General features: G+C 36.7%; 1 protein-coding gene across 2 annotated transcripts in view; it reads left to right on the top strand.

The window, feature by feature from the left end:
- Window positions 1-275: 275 nt before the first annotated feature.
- LOC107194154 (furin-like protease 1) overlaps window positions 276-21,798 on the top strand; it is a 306,619-nt gene continuing 285,096 nt past the window's right edge. For both annotated transcript variants that reach the window (XM_015583723.1, XM_015583722.1), the window contains exon 1: window positions 276-1,368. In XM_015583723.1, coding sequence (XP_015439209.1) covers window positions 1,210-1,368 — 159 coding nt within the window. In that variant the 5' untranslated portion in view covers window positions 276-1,209. The remainder of the gene's footprint in view (window positions 1,369-21,798) is intronic.

Below are 21,798 nucleotides of genomic sequence, written 5' to 3'. Positions count from 1 at the left end.
GTTCGGCGATTCAGCGTCAAGCTCATCCGTCGTTTGGACTCGTCGATTCATTTCGGCACAGTTTGTCGTCAAATGCTGTTCGTTTACGGCTGAACTCGATCATTCCGTCACTTCTGCAGACAAACTCCGCACCCTCTCCACTCGTTGATTATTAGCGTTGATTACTTTCCACCACGTTGGGATCTCCCGAGCCTCGACGAAGATAAGAGAAACGCGAGGAGGCTGATCGAGAACGCGCGGGAGTAAAGGGATAGGAAACATCTGCGCGCGGCGGAGCCGCCGTGTCATTAAAAGCTTTCCATCAAAGAGGTGTCAGAGAGTCGTCAGAGTCTATTAAACGGTGACGGCAGGTAGGTCGAGACTCGTTTGAGGTCGACGCTAAGCAGCCAACACTCTGCGGAGGAGCCCGGAACGGATGAAGGCGACGGTCTAAGTCTCGAACGCGGCCGGTTCCACGAACCTCGTTCGCCCTTGATCCATAGGCCCCCCCCCCTCCCAGGTCACCCAGCACGTGCATCGTACACGTACACGTCCGCGATTATTGGTATCACGAGGATCACCAACGCTGCTGATTTCCCCACCAACAACGGCCACATGACTTGACGATCGCCCCACCCACCGCTGTTCGTCGTTGAGTGAAGGCGGCGACAGTGGCTGAACGCGCGACACGTCACCGAGGGGAATACGACAAGAACCACGACGACGACAACCACGGCGACGACCACGACGACGACGACGACGACGACGTCAGACGACACCGACGACGACCACGGGCGGTGGACGAGGAAAGAAGAACACCGCGGAGCATCAGTAAACGGTTGCTCCTTGCATATCGCGGAGGGTACTTAAACCAGTGACATACGCTGTTGGCAGTTCAGTCGGCAGCAGTCGGTCACCAGGTGCAAACCTCAACGCTCTGTGTACATTTTTGTTTTGTTTCTCTTCGTCATTTCTCGGCCCGGTTATCCTTGTTCACCGAGCGTTGTATCGTCGTGATTCACCTTCCGTTACCGATCGTGCGTTATCACCCCGTCGTTGGTCGCCTGTGTGCTCTCGGGTGTGCCGTTGTTTGTTTGCCGTTGTTCCTTGTTATCGTCGTCGCGTCCCACGCTGGTTGCAGTGGCGGTTTTCGTGGATAGTGGTGGATAACAGTGCCCCGAGTGTGAAACTGGAGCCGCTAAGCGGTAGCAGTCGAGAGGAAGAGCTATCATGTGCCCGCAGAGGATTTTCGGACTGGCGATCGTCGCGCTGGTGGCTCTGGGTGGACGTGCGACAGCATACACGAATCAGTGGGCGATGCACATCGAGGGTGGACCGGAGATCGCTCAGCAGGTCGCGCGGGAGCATGGATTTCAATATCTTGACAAGGTAAGGAAATTTTAGTTTCTTGGGGGTCACATTCAGTTTTTTTTCTGTTATTATAATTCAACGTGTTCGGTGACATTTACCAGTTAAATCTTGGTGTAATGTTATCTTTAATTAGGTGGTAAGGAGATCCTAGCAAAAAAAATTTTTGTCAATTTTTGTTTGTTTTATTCTCCAATATAGTAAATGAATACTGTGACATCTTGGACACTAGAACTACCAAACAAGTCAAAATCACTTGTCAGTACACTCTTATAATGATGATTTAAATGTTATAACTGGGCTGCGACTGTTTATGCAAATTCAGAATTTTAGATACGTTTGTTTATAAAAATATAAATCAGGTAGAATTTTAGTTCCTGTACTAAATGTCTTGGTATGTTGATTGTAATATGTAAATATCATTGGGTTTCACTAAAATCTTTATTTTACTGCATTTGGCATGTTCAAAATTTACTGTAAATGCGTAAACATCCGCGGTGTAGTTATAACAATACGTTTTCTCATATATTTGGCAACCTTTAATAGGTTATAAAAGTGAAAAAATTAGTTAATTTATAAATTTGCAAATTTTCAGAAGTTTGTCATGTTTATCGACCGATCGAAATAAATATGCGTTTGTGGTTGGTAGTTCTAGAGTTAAGAATCTTAAGAATCGATCAATTTTTTTTTCAGAATAAATCAGGACATAGGTCGTTTTTTATAGTGTAGGTTCCATCATTTTGTGAGTCTCGTTTCTGGCTACTGGAATATGTTATCACAAAAATTGACACATTTGACAAGGGTCGTTTTTTGTTACGAGCCCCGCAATTATATTATGTTTATGTTCTATTCCGTGGTAACGATATAGGGACCTAGGGTATTGGCGTATTTATCAGGGGCATACCCCAAGGGAGAACTCATTTTCTGAATGAAACAGTAAGATTGAATAAAATCATGCAGAAAGTTAGAAAAATATTTAGAATTTTATTTTAAATATTGTCGGTCTTAATGGTATTGCAAATGGCATTCTACGTACTATCGATTATTTCCGATTATCCCATTGTAATACGATAATACTGGTAATGATAATATTGTAGAATAGCGTAGGTATGTGTATGATAAACTAGAATAATCGCCTTCACAAAATATGGCACAACAGGGAATATTCTGAACGCGCACATTTGCAGAAATAATCCTAAAGAACTTGGTTTTTGAAAAACACTGAAATAATTGTAGAAACTCATTTATTAGGTAATAGTATGAAGGATTGCGCACAGAATGTAGGCACATAAAAATATTTTTAAAATGTTAAAACGCGTAAAGTTTTAGAAGCGCGCGTTACATTAAAAAGGTTGTTTAGTATTACGGGTTAAAACGTTAGTTTATTTTTAAATTACGACACTTTTTCCATAAAATCTTTATTTCGAAAGTTTGCTTTTCATAAACACATACCTCGACATGCTTATACAAGTCTTACATTTTTGCCTGTTTTTGGCAACAGTGCTGAATCTGCTGTGTCATCATCTGGAACGCGTTAATTGGGGTAACACTGTATGTTTAAACACGATTTAAATTATAATTGAAATGATTAAAATTTGGTGGAAGTTTAGAGATTTAGAAATTCGTGGCATTAATAATATTCATATTCTAAAGTACTTACCAATCATGTGTAATGTATAACAAATTTTAGAAAATTTTGTGAAAAAGAAATTGTTTGAACGTTATATTATTTGATTTAAAGTTTCATAAACCGTCATATTGCCACTTGTTTTCTTATAATTAGCTAACGACAAAAGCAATTTGATAAAATAGTCAACAGATAATGAATGACTAATAAATTGCGTGTACCTTGTACACATTCGTATTCCATATATATTCTAAATCGTCATTTATGTACACTACAAAATATTGCAATAGCGCTTGGAGTAAACCCATTCCAAGCGCACTGTGACTTCGATTACATTTTTACAAAGCCAGTAAATGTTTCGATTTTAAGCACCAGTCTTTGGGAAATAAGATTTTATTGACGAAATACATAGAAAGAAACGCATGGAAATAAATACCTAGACTGTTCTAGAAAGTCACACACTGTATCTATACAGTGAAAACAAAATGCCTATTATACTAGAATTGCAATCCAATCCTATGATAATTAATTTTTTAGTCTTTAAAATAAGTATTCTGGTCATTTCATGCTAATTATATTTTTTCTTTTAACTTTACCATCACCCATTGTTCTGTAAGACTTGGCTGTGATTGATTCCTGTCATTCGATGATGCTCCATTTACATTGTATAAAAAAAAACCCAAAGACCTTATACGTTACAATTTTCGTTACCAACACACTATATGAATCTAGACAATCACCTATTCGTATAATATCAAGGGAACAGAAACAAACATATTAATAACAATTTTATTGCATTTCGTCGATAACAATAAACGTTCTTATAGAAATAAGAACGTGATGGGCCGACAAAGACCCAAGAACTGTAGCAACATAATATTACTTTGTAGTACATAATATTACTTTGTAAAGTAATTACCTTTAGATATATTATGATGGTCGAACAATGTTAAAGTGACATCAAACCTCTCCTTTAAATCCCGTTGTCGTCGTTGATGTCATAATCGAACGCGAATGAAACCGGTTCCGTACTTTTATTAATTTCACAAAAAACCGGTAAAATCACTCTTTCAAGCTTGTTAATATTAATCACTTCAGTTATTATTAATAGGAACAAACGGATCGGTTCATGAGCGGTTTGTTAACGGATAATTTAGTCTGTCGTGAAAAGTGCAGTGGTCGTGTCGTTTCTGTTACTCTGCTCCAGGAATTCGATTATGGAAAACGGGGGTATAATATACATCGCGCCGGCTAATTAGGCGGACCCTCCTGCCTTCACATCAAAGATCGTCGTAAGTGCTTGGAAAATATTAAAAGAGCCATCCGCAAACGGTCTTTTGTCTGCACTTCAATTCGCAGTCTCTATGAGTCCCGAGGCTAACCTTTGGAAACGAAATTATTCGGGAGTATTATGTTGAAATCATTATACACGCTGCTCTACGCCTGCTCCATGTTGCTTCCGCCAAGTTTTATAATTGAAAAAAAAAATATACCTATGTATACAAATTTACGTAACCTAATCATCAGTCTGTATGCCATATGTATTAATTTGTAAAGAGTAGACAGACGAGGCATTTCAAAATTAAACTATATTTCGACCCCAGAGGCAGAGATTAAGTCACACTTTAGAGAGCAAATCAAAGGTGCGAAAAGCTTGTAACTTTGGAACCGTTCTGTAAGAATTGAGCGATAAATAATCACTACCTTCGTTCTATTGAGTAGATTTAAAAAAAATCTCTACATGTGGAAATGGCGAACATTGCATTAATCTCCCTATGTGATGAACTTTATATTGTTTTAAAAATATGAACATAATATCATTTTTAAATTATTATATACCTATATTAAAAACTAGACGTCTTAGAACGAAATAATTTTTACCAACGAAAAGAGTGAAATATTTGGTACAGGATACATGTAAAATGTCATTCTTTTAAAACGTGAACCTAATACACTCTAGGTCTGGGGTACATATGTAACGTCATCTTTCTAACAGACGAAAGTGGATTATTTGTTAAAGTACCTAATGGTGTTACTCAAAAGTTTCGACACACCTAATAAGAAGAATACCCGTCTCATATTGTTATTGTAATGTTAACACGTTGATTGAAATAGAAGAAACAGATGTTTCGTGTTGCGCTACTGCTTCACGCGAGACACGTGTGTGGTAGTTCTCTTAATTTTCATTATGCGTTTCGAAGATATTTCTGTCGCTGGTTACAGTAAAATTCATATCATTTGTCTACTAACAAGCGTACTACTTTCCTTTGATCTACATATTGAAGCGTGGGAAATATTACAATGTATCGAATGAAACTTACCAGAAGAAAGCCTTCAAATAGTGATCCATGGTGGAATAGTGTAGAAAATGCTGAAAATAGCAATAACACCGGGGACTTACAAGACACAGAAATAAATTTAGTCAAACGAAGAGACGAAACAATTTCTTCCCCGGAATTTCCGACCGAGAACGAATTTTGCTGTATCGACGAGTAGAACGTAACAGCCTGATTTCCTTCGATTTGTCGCAACGCACCGATCGTTTCTGCCGCATAAGCAAATACACGTTGCGTTAGATCTGGCCCGGTTACATCGTTCCAGCCTGCTTTTTTCATATCCCGAGCTTATCGTTCCGAAATCGTACGTCGAGACGACTCTCTCTCTCTTATTCCGTACCAGATCGGCCTTGATATCGCCGACTGGAATCTTTTCGTGGTTTCGTAGATCAAAGTGAGAAATTCCTGGGAAACGGTGCTCAATCATGGCAGGCTCATCTTTGCCTGTGACGTCTAATACCGCTCGACTACACTCATATCCGTATGAAACGTTTTCTCCGTCTCCTCAAGAAGGAATAGTAATTTGTGGGACCTGGTTTGAAAGTCGTGCCTTCTCGTTTCTATCGTACGTTCTTCTTGAGTCTAAATAAAAAATTAGTATTATCCGCCTACGTTGCTAAATTAGGACATTTGAAATTTTTGAACTTCTTGCTTGATATAGTCGAAATTTTTAGAAATTTTCGAGAGGATAGTGTGTTACCTTTTATCATGAAATTCCTACATTCATCTTTACTGATTGTGAGTGAAAATGTAGAACATGCTCAATCTTCAATACAACGATTAGTGACAGTTATAATTAGACTGCGGATTTTTATGGAAATTAAATTTTCTGAAGTAATTTGTAAATATAGGAATTTCGATTTCCTCTTAAATATCTAAATAAAATTTAGTACTTGACGAAGTGAATTTTTGAATCGTTTATTTTTTTAGAAACAAAAGTTGAAAGTTTAAGTCCGAAACTACAAGTCTAAGTTCAAACAGGCACCACTTTGTAAAATATTGATATTTTCAAAATCGGCTTCGATAAGTAGGTACTACATAGTACCTTTTGTTTAGTTTAATTTAAAATTTAAAAAAATTTATTTCAGATAAAAGCCTATAGAGATATATCTGGTACCATAGATGGTGTTTTGACGAAACGGATTATAATCAAATGACAGTTATTTTCTTCTGTTGATAGATATATAGCCCAATTTTTCAGAAATTACTAAGGAAATAACATAAAATAAGATGTGCATGTTGAATTTTTAATAAACAATAATTCAGCGTGTACAAAAAATCTTTTTAATTTTCCTTCTTATTTAATAGCTCAAAGGTATGTAACCCCATAAACTGCCTAACGTAAGTGTTGTATGTCGTTAGTCACTGGCCGTGGCAGCCATTTTGACTAGTCCCCATCGTGAACGAAGACGGAAATTAATCTTCGAACGAATCTCGTTTCTGCTTGAATAGTTTTCGTCGGGGCTCTCGCCCCTATCCCTCGTTTTCCGCGTTTATTCCCGTTCAAGCGCGAGAACTAAATGAAACACAATTTAGCGAAATGAAATCGTAGACTGAAAGGAAACCACGGTGGATATTTGAATTCCGCCTACCGGTCCTGTCCGGAATTGTTCCACGGGGCGAATAAGTTTTCCCCACGCGGCGTCTCCGTTGCGTACGAACGCGACAGACGGGACAAAATCAATCGAACGCTGAAGGTCGATGACTGAGGTTATTCTATCCTTCGACCAACCTGCAATTCCTATTTCGCGTATTTCTAATTTGCAATTATATTTGTTACTGGAAAATTGTAGGAATTCCCGACATAGCTGTCATTTACAAGTTTCGTATCGGGATCGGGATCTTTATGTAATCGTGGTTGCTCACGTGTATTCCCATTCTATTCGAAACAGAAGTGTTGTTAACTTATCTGCTTTAGTAAAATTTCCAAAGGTAATGAGGTGACTCACTGTTCGTACTTTAACAAAATGTTCAACGACATAAGATAATATATGATCGAAGTATACGTTTACGTGGTATAATGTACAGTTTTACTGTTACGTTTTGCATACGAGTAAAGAAGATATTGTTATATATCAATTGATATCAATTGATATCAAGATATATATCAAAAGATATTGGATTCAAAATTCTGCTCAAATTGAATCTGCACAAACTTCCGCAATCTAAAAATGCGTTATGAAACTATGAGTTTGCATAAACTTCAATTTAATCATATACTGCGAATATTTATTGCAAAACTTCGACACTATCTCCTGGTAATCGAAATTCACAGAAATTTATGTTTTTTTATTGAAGATTCTAAATGGTTGATTAATATGATCTTATTGGATGGACATTGGACTTCTACGAAGCGTTGTATTATTTGCATGATATGCAAGAACATACTGTTGCGAATACTGTCATCGAGTAGTTTGAAATTCTCTAGAATCGTTATCGCTGACGAAAAGTTTTGCTGTTCGCAGCGTCGATCAAGGTTAGATATCTCCTATTTGCTACGCACGAGTTAATGCAGTGATCTCTCGACGAATACTACACGAGCAACGACGTTATTTCCACCACTGGGGAGGCCCCCCTCTGGAATCAAACAAAACAGAGTAAACAGAAGCCGAGCAGAGGCTCTGCTTCGGGTAAAAAATAAATTTATGAGGGGCTGAAAACTGTGAAACCTTTCCACCTTGCCATGACTGCTCCGAAGCGGTCCCAAGTATGTCGCACTCATCGAGACATTACTGTATATCCCGTTGGTCTCGGGGATTTTTTAATCGGCTGAAAATGTATGTATGTACTGAAAAATTTTATTGTAACAAGCCCACTGTAACTCTTCGATCGATTGTAAGATAAAATGTGACGATTCTAATTAGTGTAACGTCATCATTTCACTTTTATTGCACCGAACACGTAATTCCCGCGTTTAATTACGTTATTTCGTAGCCAGCTTGAAATTGCCACAAATTGAATTTTGCCAGCGCTTGCTCGCGTGTTAACTTTAACCATATTTCAATGACCCGCGTGATGGAGCGTATTTACTTATTTTTCTTAATAGGAGCTTACACGGGGCGTATGTACCGCTGCACGCGGTCGCAGTTTGCTCGGCTATCTCGTGTACAGCTTCGTTTGCAGAAGCAATTTACGTCGCCTTAAATATGCGACAGGTGGTCCGAGTAAGATTGTGCGACGAAAAAATGCCACGGAATTCCCGGATGAGCCGGAACTAAATACGAAAATTAAGACAATTAAATCGCTAATCCTGCAAATTTGTGGCTTTTTATTCCTGTATTAATTTTACGCGAGATATATTGTGGTGGATGTAGGAGGATGTTCGATGTTATAAGAAATGTGATTTTCAGTGGGTGAAAAAAGTCTTCCTTCAAAGATAGTCGAATTTTTAAAATAATTTTATAGATTTCTAGATTATGCCACAAGATTGTTACTACTGCTTTATATGGACAATTGTAGTTTGGGTAGGTTTAAATACAGCTAGGCTGAGCCTCACTCTAATACCACTTGCAATATACATAATATGTAGTATCTTGGGTTCTATCTTTTTTAATTCCTTGTTTTTGTGTCTATTCTAGGCTTCTAATAACAATTACTAGTCTATGAATTTTGGTGTAAAATATCATTTCATAAAGTAATTCGTAGAAACAGGAACAAAAGTGGGAATTTTATGCTTCTCTTAAGTATCCTACTGGGTTAAGAATAAAATAGAAAGGTGGTAGCATCTGGTGAAAGTTTTATCTTTTATTGTATTTCACAGAACCTTATAGGCTATGAAAAAAATCCACAGTCTACTTATTATTATGTAATTCTAGTAAACCTTCTAAATATTTATTCAGTATATTTACTCTAGCTACAAGGCACTTATTTTACACACTATGTTAGTGGATATTGTTAGAGACTAAATTTATTTTCTCATAACCATTGATATTTTCTGTTACAATTGTTTCTTTTCGACGTTCTTTTTCTGATTATTCCATACAGTTAGAAATATTATTGTTTATAACTGGGGTCTCTTACGTTACGTGACTAAAAACGATAAAATAACCACTAAGTATCGGAGTTTACGTTATATAATACATATTACTCATAACCGTATATGAATCATATATGTATACGTATTGCATTCATTGGAAATGCCAACAAAATATTTTCGCTCGTTTCTAAAACTCGTAAAACTCTTTTGTTGTTCAACTTTTATATTACTAGTTCGACTTTTCACTATTCTTGACAATTTTATGGTGCCTGTTCTTCTGTAGTCTTGGCATTTTCGCCAGTTCCAGCTAGATAAAGCCGAAAAGGTACTAAATATTCCGTGCATTACCGTAACTGGTTTTGTCGTTGCTTCATTTCAACGCTGACAAGGGTATTTCAAGTGCATTGCAATTGTTTCCTCTTGCACAATAGATAATTCATTAGTATTTTCATCCGCCTAGCGCTTGCATCTACCGAGAAAGGAAAAACGACGAGGCTGCATGATAACAGGGGGATTCCTAAGAGTACACATCAAACTGAATGCTGTTTCCTTTGTGTCGTAACGTTCGTGAAACTCGGAACATGCAAGAATTTTATTACAAATTCCTTCATTTCATTCTTATTAATTTTCAAGCACAGATTGCAGTCTTTTATTAATGCCATTTCATCTTGCGCCATTACGTTTCCTGGTGCTACACAGTCGCTCGTTACCCCATCTCCCACAATTTCATTGGAATGCGATAATTAGAAATTCCGAAAAATTTTTGTTAAGCCTCTGATACGAGGAAGATGCAGAATGGAACGTTAAATGCAACGTCAAACGATAAGCACGCACCTCGTGTGAAGGAGAGATCAATCTATCGGACATAACTTCGATAAAGTGAACACACTTCTTAATACGAAAGTAATTATTGTAAGCTCACTTTTCATTGTTTGATACGTAAATATTCTTATCGTAGGATTTATTTCTGCTATATAATTATTGATACAGTGATTAGAGTTTCGTGCGTGTGAAAGAAATGCATTAAGGGCATGACGTACAAAGTATGAATCACGCGAATGTTGTGTATTTCAAAGAACATTCTTTCATTGTCTACTCAATTCTTTTTCGTATCAAGTGCAAAATTGTGTACTGAGAGATACCATTAATTGATGATAGCTATTAAACAAAGTAAACACCCTGTTAAGGATCCTACAAACTAACGCAGCGATAGCGAATATTTCGCGGCGATAAATTCGCAACAGTTTAAAATGCATGGCATCTTATGAGACTGTTCACACCAATGCAAAAAATTTATCTATAAAAAATCTATCGCCGCGAAATATTTACTGCCACTGCGAATGTTTCGCGTTGGTTTGTGAGAGCCTTTAACATAAAAAACTAAACAATTATTCTACAATTTGGGTGACTCATTCTGTATGGAATTAACTGTTATTAAAAAAATTACCTTTATCCTTGCTTTGCCTTGTTGCACGAAAATAATCTAGTCAATGATCAGGTCGTTAATGTTTTATCAAACTAATGTTGTCGTAAATTAATCTGATCATAAATTAATTGTGAACGGCTGTAAAATATAGAATATAGATTCAGCTGTTTTCTTTAATACCGTCGTCCTGTAAACTGCCTTTTGCACCACTCGTGTAGTTTTCCATATTCTCGTTTTCTCAAGCCTTACATAAGAACTAAAAATTATAGGTACATACTACAAAAGGAAAATATGTTGAATTTACGTTTTGTACACTTATATTATAAAGGAATGAGGCCACATGCTTGCTCTGTTTTGAGAACGAGCTATTCAAACTTTATTAACGCAGTTTCATATTTTACAATGTCACTCGAACGATCCATTATTTTCGAATATGACTACTCTTAACAGTAACTACTTGTGTAGGAAAAAAAATTCTCCAGTATAAAGTGCTACGTATAGTTTTCTTTAAATTATAAAATATAAAATAGTTATAGTTGACACATGATTATTTATTTATACTTATACTGTGACCTTTTTACAAAATAGTATAGAAAGTACATGTGAAGCAATGGGTCGAGAGAATGATGAATTGCATTCGTAGACTTGACAGAGTCCAAAAATACGACTTTCTACAAGAATGCAATTTTTCGTTGATAGAGAAAATATTATTCATACCGATAGTGCATGTTTTGATTGAATGAAAACTACTATTCTATACTTTGTTTCGCACAACGAAAATAGCAATTCCACATTGCATCTAGTGCAACCCGATATTTCAATTGTATTCAAATGTTATGATTTGCATTCATTCCGGTGAATTTATCACATGGTTGTCACCTTCATAGAATTTCTCTTCCAAAGGTTAACCCCTTGACGCCTAGTGTTGTCCCGGTACAACATTGATTTTTTTTTCAGTTGAGAAATTCAAATATTCCCTCCAAAAAGAAATAAAAAAAAGAAAGAAGAATGAGAAAATAGGTCTGTTTAATATCGATGTTTCCGACTTTACAATAATAAGTTACAACATATTTACCAGTCTCATAAATTTGAAATAACGATTTAAGGGCCTGGGCGTTAAAGGGTTAAAGATTTCTTATGGTATTTCAGGAACTTCTTTCTAGGAAGTGTAATAAATCGTTGTTAGGAAGATATAAAGCCGCGAATCCGACGGTCTTAAACGACTGGGTCCGTTTAAAGAACGGGCGAAAGATTATAAACTTTTAAAGGACTGCAGTTTCAGTACGGAAATACGATTGCTGCAAGACGGAGCAGTTAATCTTGACTTTCTAACCTTTAAGAGCTCCCTATTACAATCAATTGGTGTTCGCGAACCAAGCAGAACCGCGTGGAAGCAGTTCACGGCGCGACTGCTGTAAAACGTGTTTATTTCCCTTTTGGCAAGAAGGTGTTACTTTCGTGTGTGGAGATGCGATTAACGGGTGATATGTCATCACGAGGTTGAACGAAATATCTTATCGTTTCACGTTTACATTCATAATTATTCTTGCCTTACGTTTCCTTCCGTGTGTGGTGAAAAATTTATTCTAAACCCTCTTATCCGTTCTATCAGCGTTCGTTAAACCGATGCTTTATGTTTGAATATTAACTTTTCCTTTTAAGTACTTTTGCGGTATGTATACTTTAGACACGTGTTACTAACACTTTTAGCACTACAACTATTAAAACGGTCTAAATGACTGGCTTGTGAAATTATATAAAAACTATGGAAATTGTTATAAGATTGTATTGTTTCAAATTCTTTGGCACTTGTGTTATAGCAGGTAACAAAGAAATTCTTTAATTTATAAATTTGCATATTTTCAAAAAGCTGTTTTCTTTCTAACATGATAGAAATAGGTATTATGTCCATCGATAGTAGTTCTTGTGTCAGTGTAATATATCAGTTGAGTCACCGATTTTAGTGATATCATATAAGCCTGAACGATGAAATAAAAACGATACATTGATTCATACATTCTACTAACAAAAGAGAGTTTATACAGTTATGTAGTATACCTGTATTTAATACACGCTATCATCGCGAAGGTGAATATTCTGTACTGAAATTAACCCTATATGTACAGCAGAACATAAAAATCTACATACAGTAAAATCTTACTTTATGAATACTCTCCTCTTTAAACTGCTATTTGAACGTTCTATTACTCGAACACAGTAATTTTTATTTTATTTTATTGAAATATTAATTTTTTTTGGAAACAAATCTATCAGAAATGGGAAAAAGAGCAAAACTGGAGAAATTACCAAATGGGTGCAGGAAATGTGACAAATACTTAATTAACAAATACATACATATGTTTTTCGAGTCCTTGAGAAGCGTGAGACAGAGTTTCCTGCCTATAATTACGCTTTGTCGATCTTCTCGTTATCCTGACACCATCTCCATCATATCATAGAGCTAGCTGACAGTAGCCTGGGCTTGCTTTAATCTTATCGACGTTGTGATGGGAGGGAGGGGGGAGGTGGATTGTGATAATTGAGAGGGGAGAAGACACTAGCGAGCCACCAGGCAATAATGCGACTCCGGAATCGTGTCCACTGTTCCCTACAATCACGTCATCAGTTTCGACCGGTGTAGCTATAGAGAGGCAATGTTCTCTTTAAAAAAGAGCTTAAAAGTTTCCAGATACAGAATGCATTCACATTGGATACAGTTAAATCTCTGGTCAAATGGCAAAACGTGACATATTTTCTTAATTTTAAAGTATAGCAATTTTTAAATTTGTTCAGGTGTTTATAATTACAATGTTTTTTGAAAACACAGTTGTTTCATTAGTGGTTCTGAAAAGATAATTCGAGTTCAGTCAACTCATTTATGGCATTTCTTAAATAAATTTTTATCAAAAATTTTAATTTTTGTCAGGTTTAACATCCAGAATGTACACATAATTATGTGTACACTTTCAAAACTGATTCCATCTCGTATATAGTAATTTGACGTGTTCTTTATTATATTACATAAAGTTGCAGAATTATAGTTATGTATTGAACAATGGTGAATCCTATTATCTTTTCAGCGTGACAAATGTTTTTGCAATCTAAGTGTATAACCTTCGCCCGTACTAGGACATTTGACCCATGCAAAGCAACATTGAGAAGAAATTTTGTTGATTATTCAGACCTAGAATAAATGTTGTCTAGTAATTATTAACGTTTTAATCATCACGATGGTCATTAAGTTACAAAAGAACATTCAACCTTTTAACTGTAAATATAATGAACAGTATATGCAGTGATCTCAGTAAGGAATATACAAGTCAACACAGTGAATATTTATATTCTTAAAAGGAGAAACTTGTCCATAAAATATGTATTTAATTTTTTGCACGAATCACTGATGAAATTTCACAAACTACTAGATTTGGCAACTAAAAGTTAGTCACTGAAAGACACTCTTAAATAAACTTCGTCGGTCAGTATGAAAATTTTTTTAAAATTTCTCCATCTGCTTCGAGAATTATTTATCTTTTGTTACCTTGGACATCTTTATCAGACAAAGGGAAAAAGTAGTTCCCGTATTCGACGTCTGTACGATGTGAAACTCTCGCTAAGAGGAGCTTTTATCTTGTTTAAGAACGATAACGAGCAATGTTCTGTCGCCCAGCTTTTCACCCTCGAACGTCAAATTTTTCCTGAAGTCAGCTTCGCAACTGCTAAAGTTCCCCGGAAATGTTCAACGGTGCATGTACAAAATATCTGCCGGGCATTATGATACAATCGCGACAGTTCTTACGCAATCAAAGGAACGATTTGTAGAAAATAATCGGAAGTGTTCTCGCGCAGCAACTTGTATTTCGATGCCCCGTGGAAGTTTCAAGGAAAGGATTATTTTCCGAACAATAAGATCGTGTTCAAGTCCCGTTTCTCTCGAACTGTTCGCTGAAATCTCTTCTGAAAGCGAGGCCAAGGATGGAAAGCGTGAAACTGGAGATATTATTTTCAGGATGAACATTTTGGGAATACGTATATAATCCTCCGTGAAATAATATTGAAGTACATGGGAATTATTCCTCGCGATAGACGCTCGTAATTGTCGGGTTATCTATTATTACAACGGCTTTCGAATATGTCACGAGATCTACAGGACGATTATTAAATTTAAATTCAATATGTGTCGTTTTGAACGATTTCACTGAGGTGCTTAAAATTTAGCAACGGTGAAACTGATTCGTTTGCAGACGATGAAACGGTTGAAACGATTTTTTTTTAATCGATTATACTATTCTTCATATTTTGTTTTTTGCTAATTAATAGCAAATCAAATATTATAGCTAGAAGCTGTTCTGAAACAAGCAAAACTTTACCGAAAACTATTGTAATTCGAAATGCAATTGTAGTTGCTAAATATAGACTATATAGAATAAATTACAAAAAAATAATCCGTTTAATGGTAGAATTTTTGAGAACACAGTAACAGAAATTAACCAATGTTATTGCAATTCTTCTAATATAAATTGTACGATATTCTACGATATAAACTGTGGCATCTATTTAGAATTTAGATGTCGTACATAACTTTAATCGATTTAACACGATTGGACGAACGCCAATTGCACTAAATACCATTAACTGCGAAATGGTATGCAGCCGAAGTTGGGAGTGGAATTTATTTAACAGGGTAAACGGCGATTTTGTAAGTGGAAATGCTTAAGTCCGTACTTAATCTAGTTTTTGAGTTTCCGTACTAGTTTAGAGCAAGTACTTTACACTGGATATTTTCTTTAATCTTGAAAGTGACCTAGGTTCTGTTGAATTTTTGTATCACATTAATTAATTTTTGGTACAAATTCAAGAAGATTTTAACGGAGCACATAAAGATCCACTTTCATTTATTTTGTAGAATTTTTCATGCAATTATACATAAGAAACAGTAACTTGTTGCTAGTTCCTTGCTATTTATTAATTAACAATACTACTTAACAAAATAATGAGAAATTAAATTGTATTTTAGTAAAAAAAATGTCTTAGAAAAGTTAATTTTTTTATCTACAAATAAAAATGTGCGAGTTTTGCCGATCGCTCTGCTATTAGATACTCTAAAATTTAAACAAACTATTATGGAATCCAGTTCAAATAAAGCACTAACCAAATTGAAGATAAACAATTAAATGTTGTATTCTGAGTTACGGATACGCGCTCACTATTGAATTACAAATTTGGAATTTTTTCAACGCTCTTGCATGTTCATGTTTTGCATTTGCATGTTCTATAATATGTCTTCCTTTAAATTCCCGTGTATACGACAGTGCTTCAGGGAATTGAAGTTACAACGAATCAATGGCTATCCCAATCTCGTGAATCGAACAAAAGTATACAGTTCGAAATTAGTACGATCGAATTCAACAAGTCAATCGTTGCTTCCAGTAGGTTAATTTTAAATCCAATGTAGATCGAGTACTTTCGTGTCTCGCTGGGATTTTAGATTTTCTCGATCGATTTTCGATCGTGAAGGAAGAAGAAAACAAAAGGTGATGGAGACGTTCGGTTGGTTAGGAACGAAGTTGCCTGAATAGTTCTTTCTTCGTTTGCGAGGGATCCGTGTCAGGGACACCGCGTCTTTCGCGGAGCCAGGATAGTTCCACGAGAAAATAGATCCTCCCGTGGAAGTCCGGATTTCCAGGGCGAGCTTTCCGAACGATTCTGCGAAACCCAACATTTCACTGGATTACCGTCGCGTCAGATTATACTTTCGATGCACCTTAAAACTCCACGTCGGGGCACCGTTGCGTGTCCCGAATTTCTGATTACACCGGTGTCCCTCGATGGGAGGAGCGGATCGAACACTTTGAGCGCTGCGGGGGATCGTAAGTGATACAAGGAGGAAAGATTATTTCCGTACTCCTTTGTCTCCAAACGATTATTTATGTATTTTTTTTTTTTTTGAACAAATCGGTAACGTACACAGGGTAAATATACCACTTACTGCCAGTGTCCCTAATACTGTCACTTTATTTATTTTAGTTTATAAAAATTTTTACTTTATTAAAAAGAATTGTGTGCAAAAAATATTATTATTAAATTGTGACTCCGATTTACATTTCCTTTAATTCTTAAACACAGGAAAGATTGTAGGCGTTCGTTTTGCATTGAAACAAATACTGAATTACACAAAAAGAACCTCGACAAAAACTCTGGTAACATAAAAATTAAAAAATTTTTTAAATATTTCAGGAAGTAATGCTTATGGAACTCACACATTATTGTACTCCATTTTGCCTATTTTTTCCATTGAATTATGATTAGGATTTAAGTGTTTATCCCTAAACACTGAATAAATTTTAGTTTCCTCTAGTCGAGCATCTTAACTGATTTGTCGAATAAGTCAAGAATTTAGAAGAGTAATATTAATGTAGAATTAGACAATTAGCCTATACTATTAAGAAATAATGAATACCAATCTTGTATATGGAATGTAATATTTGTGCAGCTACATACATATATGAATATATTTTGTACAAGATAAGAAAACAAAGAAAGTATTTCTCTTGCTGATTAAACAGTTCAATTGTGAGACTTCAAAAAAATTTCCAAAAATCGTATCTTTATCACGGCTATACGCGGGCATCAAATATTTAAGTAGATCAAGATTACGGCCCAACTGATAACGCTCCGCGCATAAAACTTCCCGCACAAGAAAAGAATACCTATGCTACGGCAATTCCCGTTATTAGGAGCGATAAATTGTTGTTAACTCAAAATGCCCATCCACAATCATCTTCTCTGCGACTTAATGACCGTATAGCTGCACAACTTTCAAATATACGTCACTATTAAGCTTAAATTAGACTTCGCCACTTTCTGCGAATTATGTAATAAGCCCATGAGGGCGATTTGCACCAGTTACTGTATAATAATAGCTCGATTCAGTGGAATGGAAATATATAGACACGAACTTGAGAACTAGTTGAAGTTTGTTTGTAAGAAAATACACGGCTATTAAACTACCATTTATGGGTGGATGTAATCAGAGGTTATCACGAGAAGAATGCTCGTCGTTTGATCAGTAATTATTAATTATTGATGGGGGTCTATGTAGAATCATTAAACTGTTAGATGACTCATGAGTAAATGATAGAGTACATACATTTATTGCTTAGAGAAGTGCAAACATTTAGTAGGTACACCTTTGCATAAACCTGATCTTGGATTTTCGGAATACACAGGTAGGCTGCCTGTCTCACGTAATCAATGAATTTAATGTCTGATATAATCGATAAATATTTATAATTATTGATATAATATAACCACTCTAATAACCTTTAATATGTAACTATAATAATTATAAAACCTCCCCTCAATAAACCCTCAAATAATTGAGGGTTTCATTAGGTTCTGTATAATATGAAAACCTGATTGCACTATGTCAACTTTTTACCATATTGTGTTGTATACTATCGTATACACTATGAATGCTTAAAATCCACAGACTAATAATAAAGCGTTTAGTATATTTTATGCTATAAATTCATAAAATGCAGAGTTTATTTATAATATTCTATTTTCACTGATACAAAATGAGAGTACCTTTGAATTATCGTCCAATAATAAAAATAATAATATTAAAATAGTTACCCTACTACAATTAACTTACGTATCTCGTCGGTAATCTGTCTATATTCACATTAAAATTCTCTCTATAATTTTCAATTTAAAAATTTATCATATCGTTTACCGGGAATAATATATACTATTGCCCGCGTGTACAAACTGGAAATTATAAAACGTAGAATATTTCACGTGACACAGAATTTCCTGTTTCCCGTTTTCAAGTATCACTCAGCATTTTCTGTTACATTTCCGAATCTCAGAAATACTGCCGGTTGGATAGTAGGTTTCACCGCTCGGGGAAAGCATATTTTTCATCGGTACGTCGCGAGATACATCATACGAAACGCAGTACATACATTGTGCGACACTAACAATAAGGAAAAAGTGTTTCTGCATTGTGCCACGAGACGGTCCGCCGCGAATTCACGTGACGCGTATTCCATCCGAATGAATGGGTTCGAGGACCCTCGGAAAGCATTGCCGTTGTGAATGATCCCGGGAGTCGGTTGAAAAGCGTGCACAAAAGAGCATCGTGCCCTGATATTTGTAAGTCGTATTGCACCCCTTTGCCACTTTACACGTAAAAGGGTGGCTATGCCACATTAAGAGAACACTCAGGCCCAGGCTAAACGCACCCTTTGTCTTTCCGGGGTTCTTATGGCTCCTCGAGATCAAACGATCGAGAGCGAGCGTGCTGAAAATCGGAGCAGATTTTTATTGCTGTCGGAGAAAGAATCGCGGGATGGAATGCTGCGCGATCGAAAACTTTGTAGAATCCTTCGAAACGTCGTCACTCGCGACGATATACCTGTATTTCCTGACGTGGAATAACATTCTGTTAGGATATTGGATCGGAATATTGAAAATTATTCGATAATTTAGTTCACAGCTCGATGTAACTTATGTTAATAATATATGGAAAAATTCTTCAGTTTCGACTGTTTGTGTTTTACGTGGGTAAATTAAAATGTTTCAAAATGCAATGATATATAGATGTATTCAGTGACTCACAATGTCATATTTATTTGACCTAGTTATTTACTAAACTGCGAATTTTACTTCAAAATTAAGAAAAAGTTATCACACAAGATTGTTAGAAGTAAGGGCAATGAGGATACATAAATAGAACTGACGTACAAAATTTTACATTTAATTGTTGTTTGGAAAGTATATGAGTCAATATTTGAGTCACTGTGATAAATAATGCAGTTCCAGTCTCTTCAGCTGTCATGTGGATATTTTCATTGTCGGTGCTACTTTATATCAAATAATCTTTGCTATACTAGCAGTTTATGTAAATTGAAGGCTTCTCGTTAATATCTCGTTTACAAAATCTCAGATAACATTTTTGCTAAGGAAAGACTTGTTTCAAATCACCTCACGAGTCTGCCATTTCCGAGTCCTCCAACATTTTTGTTGCACCCTGTATATTATGTACAGGCAACTACGATGAATTCATCTTTCGGGACTCCACGCAGCCGGACTACCAGCACGCGGAAACGTGTATACCTGCTTCTATACATATGTATACATATACCTATTCACTATTTGTATATGTATACATAGCATTTCGATGCAACTTTAAGTACCACGCGGTCTACCTGTTCTACCCTTTCGCTTCTTACCTCGTCCTCATTCCTCCGAAGATCCTACGGTCTATTGGGTTCGTCTACATAGATTCTGTACGTTCACCGTGTTCGCCGTTGAAAGGAGCTCGTGACTGCGAGGATCGCTGCACCCTCCTTCCTGAAACTCCAGGTTCCTGGTACATTTAGATGATCACGGTTAGTAATCAGCGCTACCAGTGGTACAAAGCAGTCCAAAATTGTTAATTTCTTCCATGTGGAATATTTTGTAAGTGAAAACCGGAGGAACTCGATTCATTACATACAGGGTGAGTCAATAGGAAATACTATGTAAAATAATTGATTACTTATTGGTTGTATCAAAAAATGTTTTAATGAATTATAATAGCGTTTTAAGAGAAGCATCGGATAGATACAATTTAATTTTTTGTATGACTTATTTGTTCTGGAGATATCAAGGTGACCTTGAGTTCTTTCAAGGTCAATGAATCGTTTTTTTAATACCATCGACAACGTGGTATTAAAAAAAGATGCATTGATCTTGGAAAAACTCAAGGTCGCCTAGATATCTGAAAAAGAAATACGATACAAAAAAATCAAATTGTTTTCATTTAAAATGTTTTCTGGCACAACCAGTGGGTAACGAGTTATTTTAGATAGAAGTTCTTATTAGCTCACCCTGTATATTGTCAATTCCATTATTTTTCAGACGTATCGATTGCGTATACTCGAACTATTCTTCGATCGAATGCAACCTCTGCCATCCTCCTCGAACAAATTAAAGTCGCTCGAAGGAATCTCTCTCCCACCCCCTTCCCCTCGTTGTCGCCTGAGCGATTCAAAGTGTCAATGGTTGCCACTCACCCTCCGCGACGGAGCCCCTTGTTTTCCACCCCTTAGCGTCTCGACATTGAAATACGACGGTATATATACATATATAGGTACGTCAGGAGGAGGTTTTTCTAGGAACGTGGTGGGGGGAAGCGAAGGGGTCGAAAAGGGAAACACCGAAGAATCGTCAGGCGGCGCGATAACGAGAGAGAGAGAGAGAGAGAGGAGGCCCCCGGTGAAGTGGAGTGCAATATACAGAGAAAGAGACACATAGAATGCGGGAATAATTGAAGGGAGATAGCGGACGTGGATAACCAGGGAAGATGCTGTCGTAAGGAGGCAGAAAAAAAAAGGAAAAATAGAAAAAGAAAACCGAAACAGGGGAGATTCGTGCCTCCCGTCTCGTCTGTTCTCTGACTTCTTTATCCCGCGTGTACAACGAAGGGAGAGAGAGAGAGAGAGAGAGAGAGTTGGCCATCGTGACTGTCGAATGGCAGAGAGGGATGAAGGCGAGATGGCACGCGATCGAAGCAGAAACGTATTACGGTGGGAAGGAGAAAGAGCAGTTTTACAAGTTGGAAATTTCTACCCATTTCTTTTTCTTCGCCCCCTCCCCTCCCTTTCATTCTTTCCGAGAGACCGCTGCCGTTACCTTTCAGGCCACTTTACGTCTGCGTTGCTATCGCGTCCGCTCGATCCAGCCGTGTATTCGAGTAGGTGTCTCATTGTTCCGTCAAGGGGGGGTTGCCTTGTCCATCGTTTTGCAGTCATACAGTCGGGGGGGGGGGGGGGTGACTGTTTAATCGTGGTTGGAACAATTGTGCGCCTGGTTTTTGAGCTCGTTCGCCGTAGACTCTTGTAGAGCGATACTGTTGTACGGGGAAAATATTTGATTTGACGAAGTGTTAAAATGATAATGTACTTAAAGACTTTTTGCATGTTATTGACAATAATGTGATGTTCGTTGAGCCACACTTTAATTGTACGTGATTCTGGTAGGGATGTACAGAAAGCTCAAACGTAGGAGAGTGTTCATACAAATCAGGAAGATAACGATT

The sequence above is a fragment of the Dufourea novaeangliae genome, unplaced genomic scaffold (assembly GCF_001272555.1).
Source record: "Dufourea novaeangliae isolate 0120121106 unplaced genomic scaffold, ASM127255v1 scaffold21, whole genome shotgun sequence".
NCBI lineage: Eukaryota > Metazoa > Arthropoda > Insecta > Hymenoptera > Halictidae > Dufourea > Dufourea novaeangliae.
This window is presented reverse-complemented; position numbering and strand designations above follow the sequence as displayed.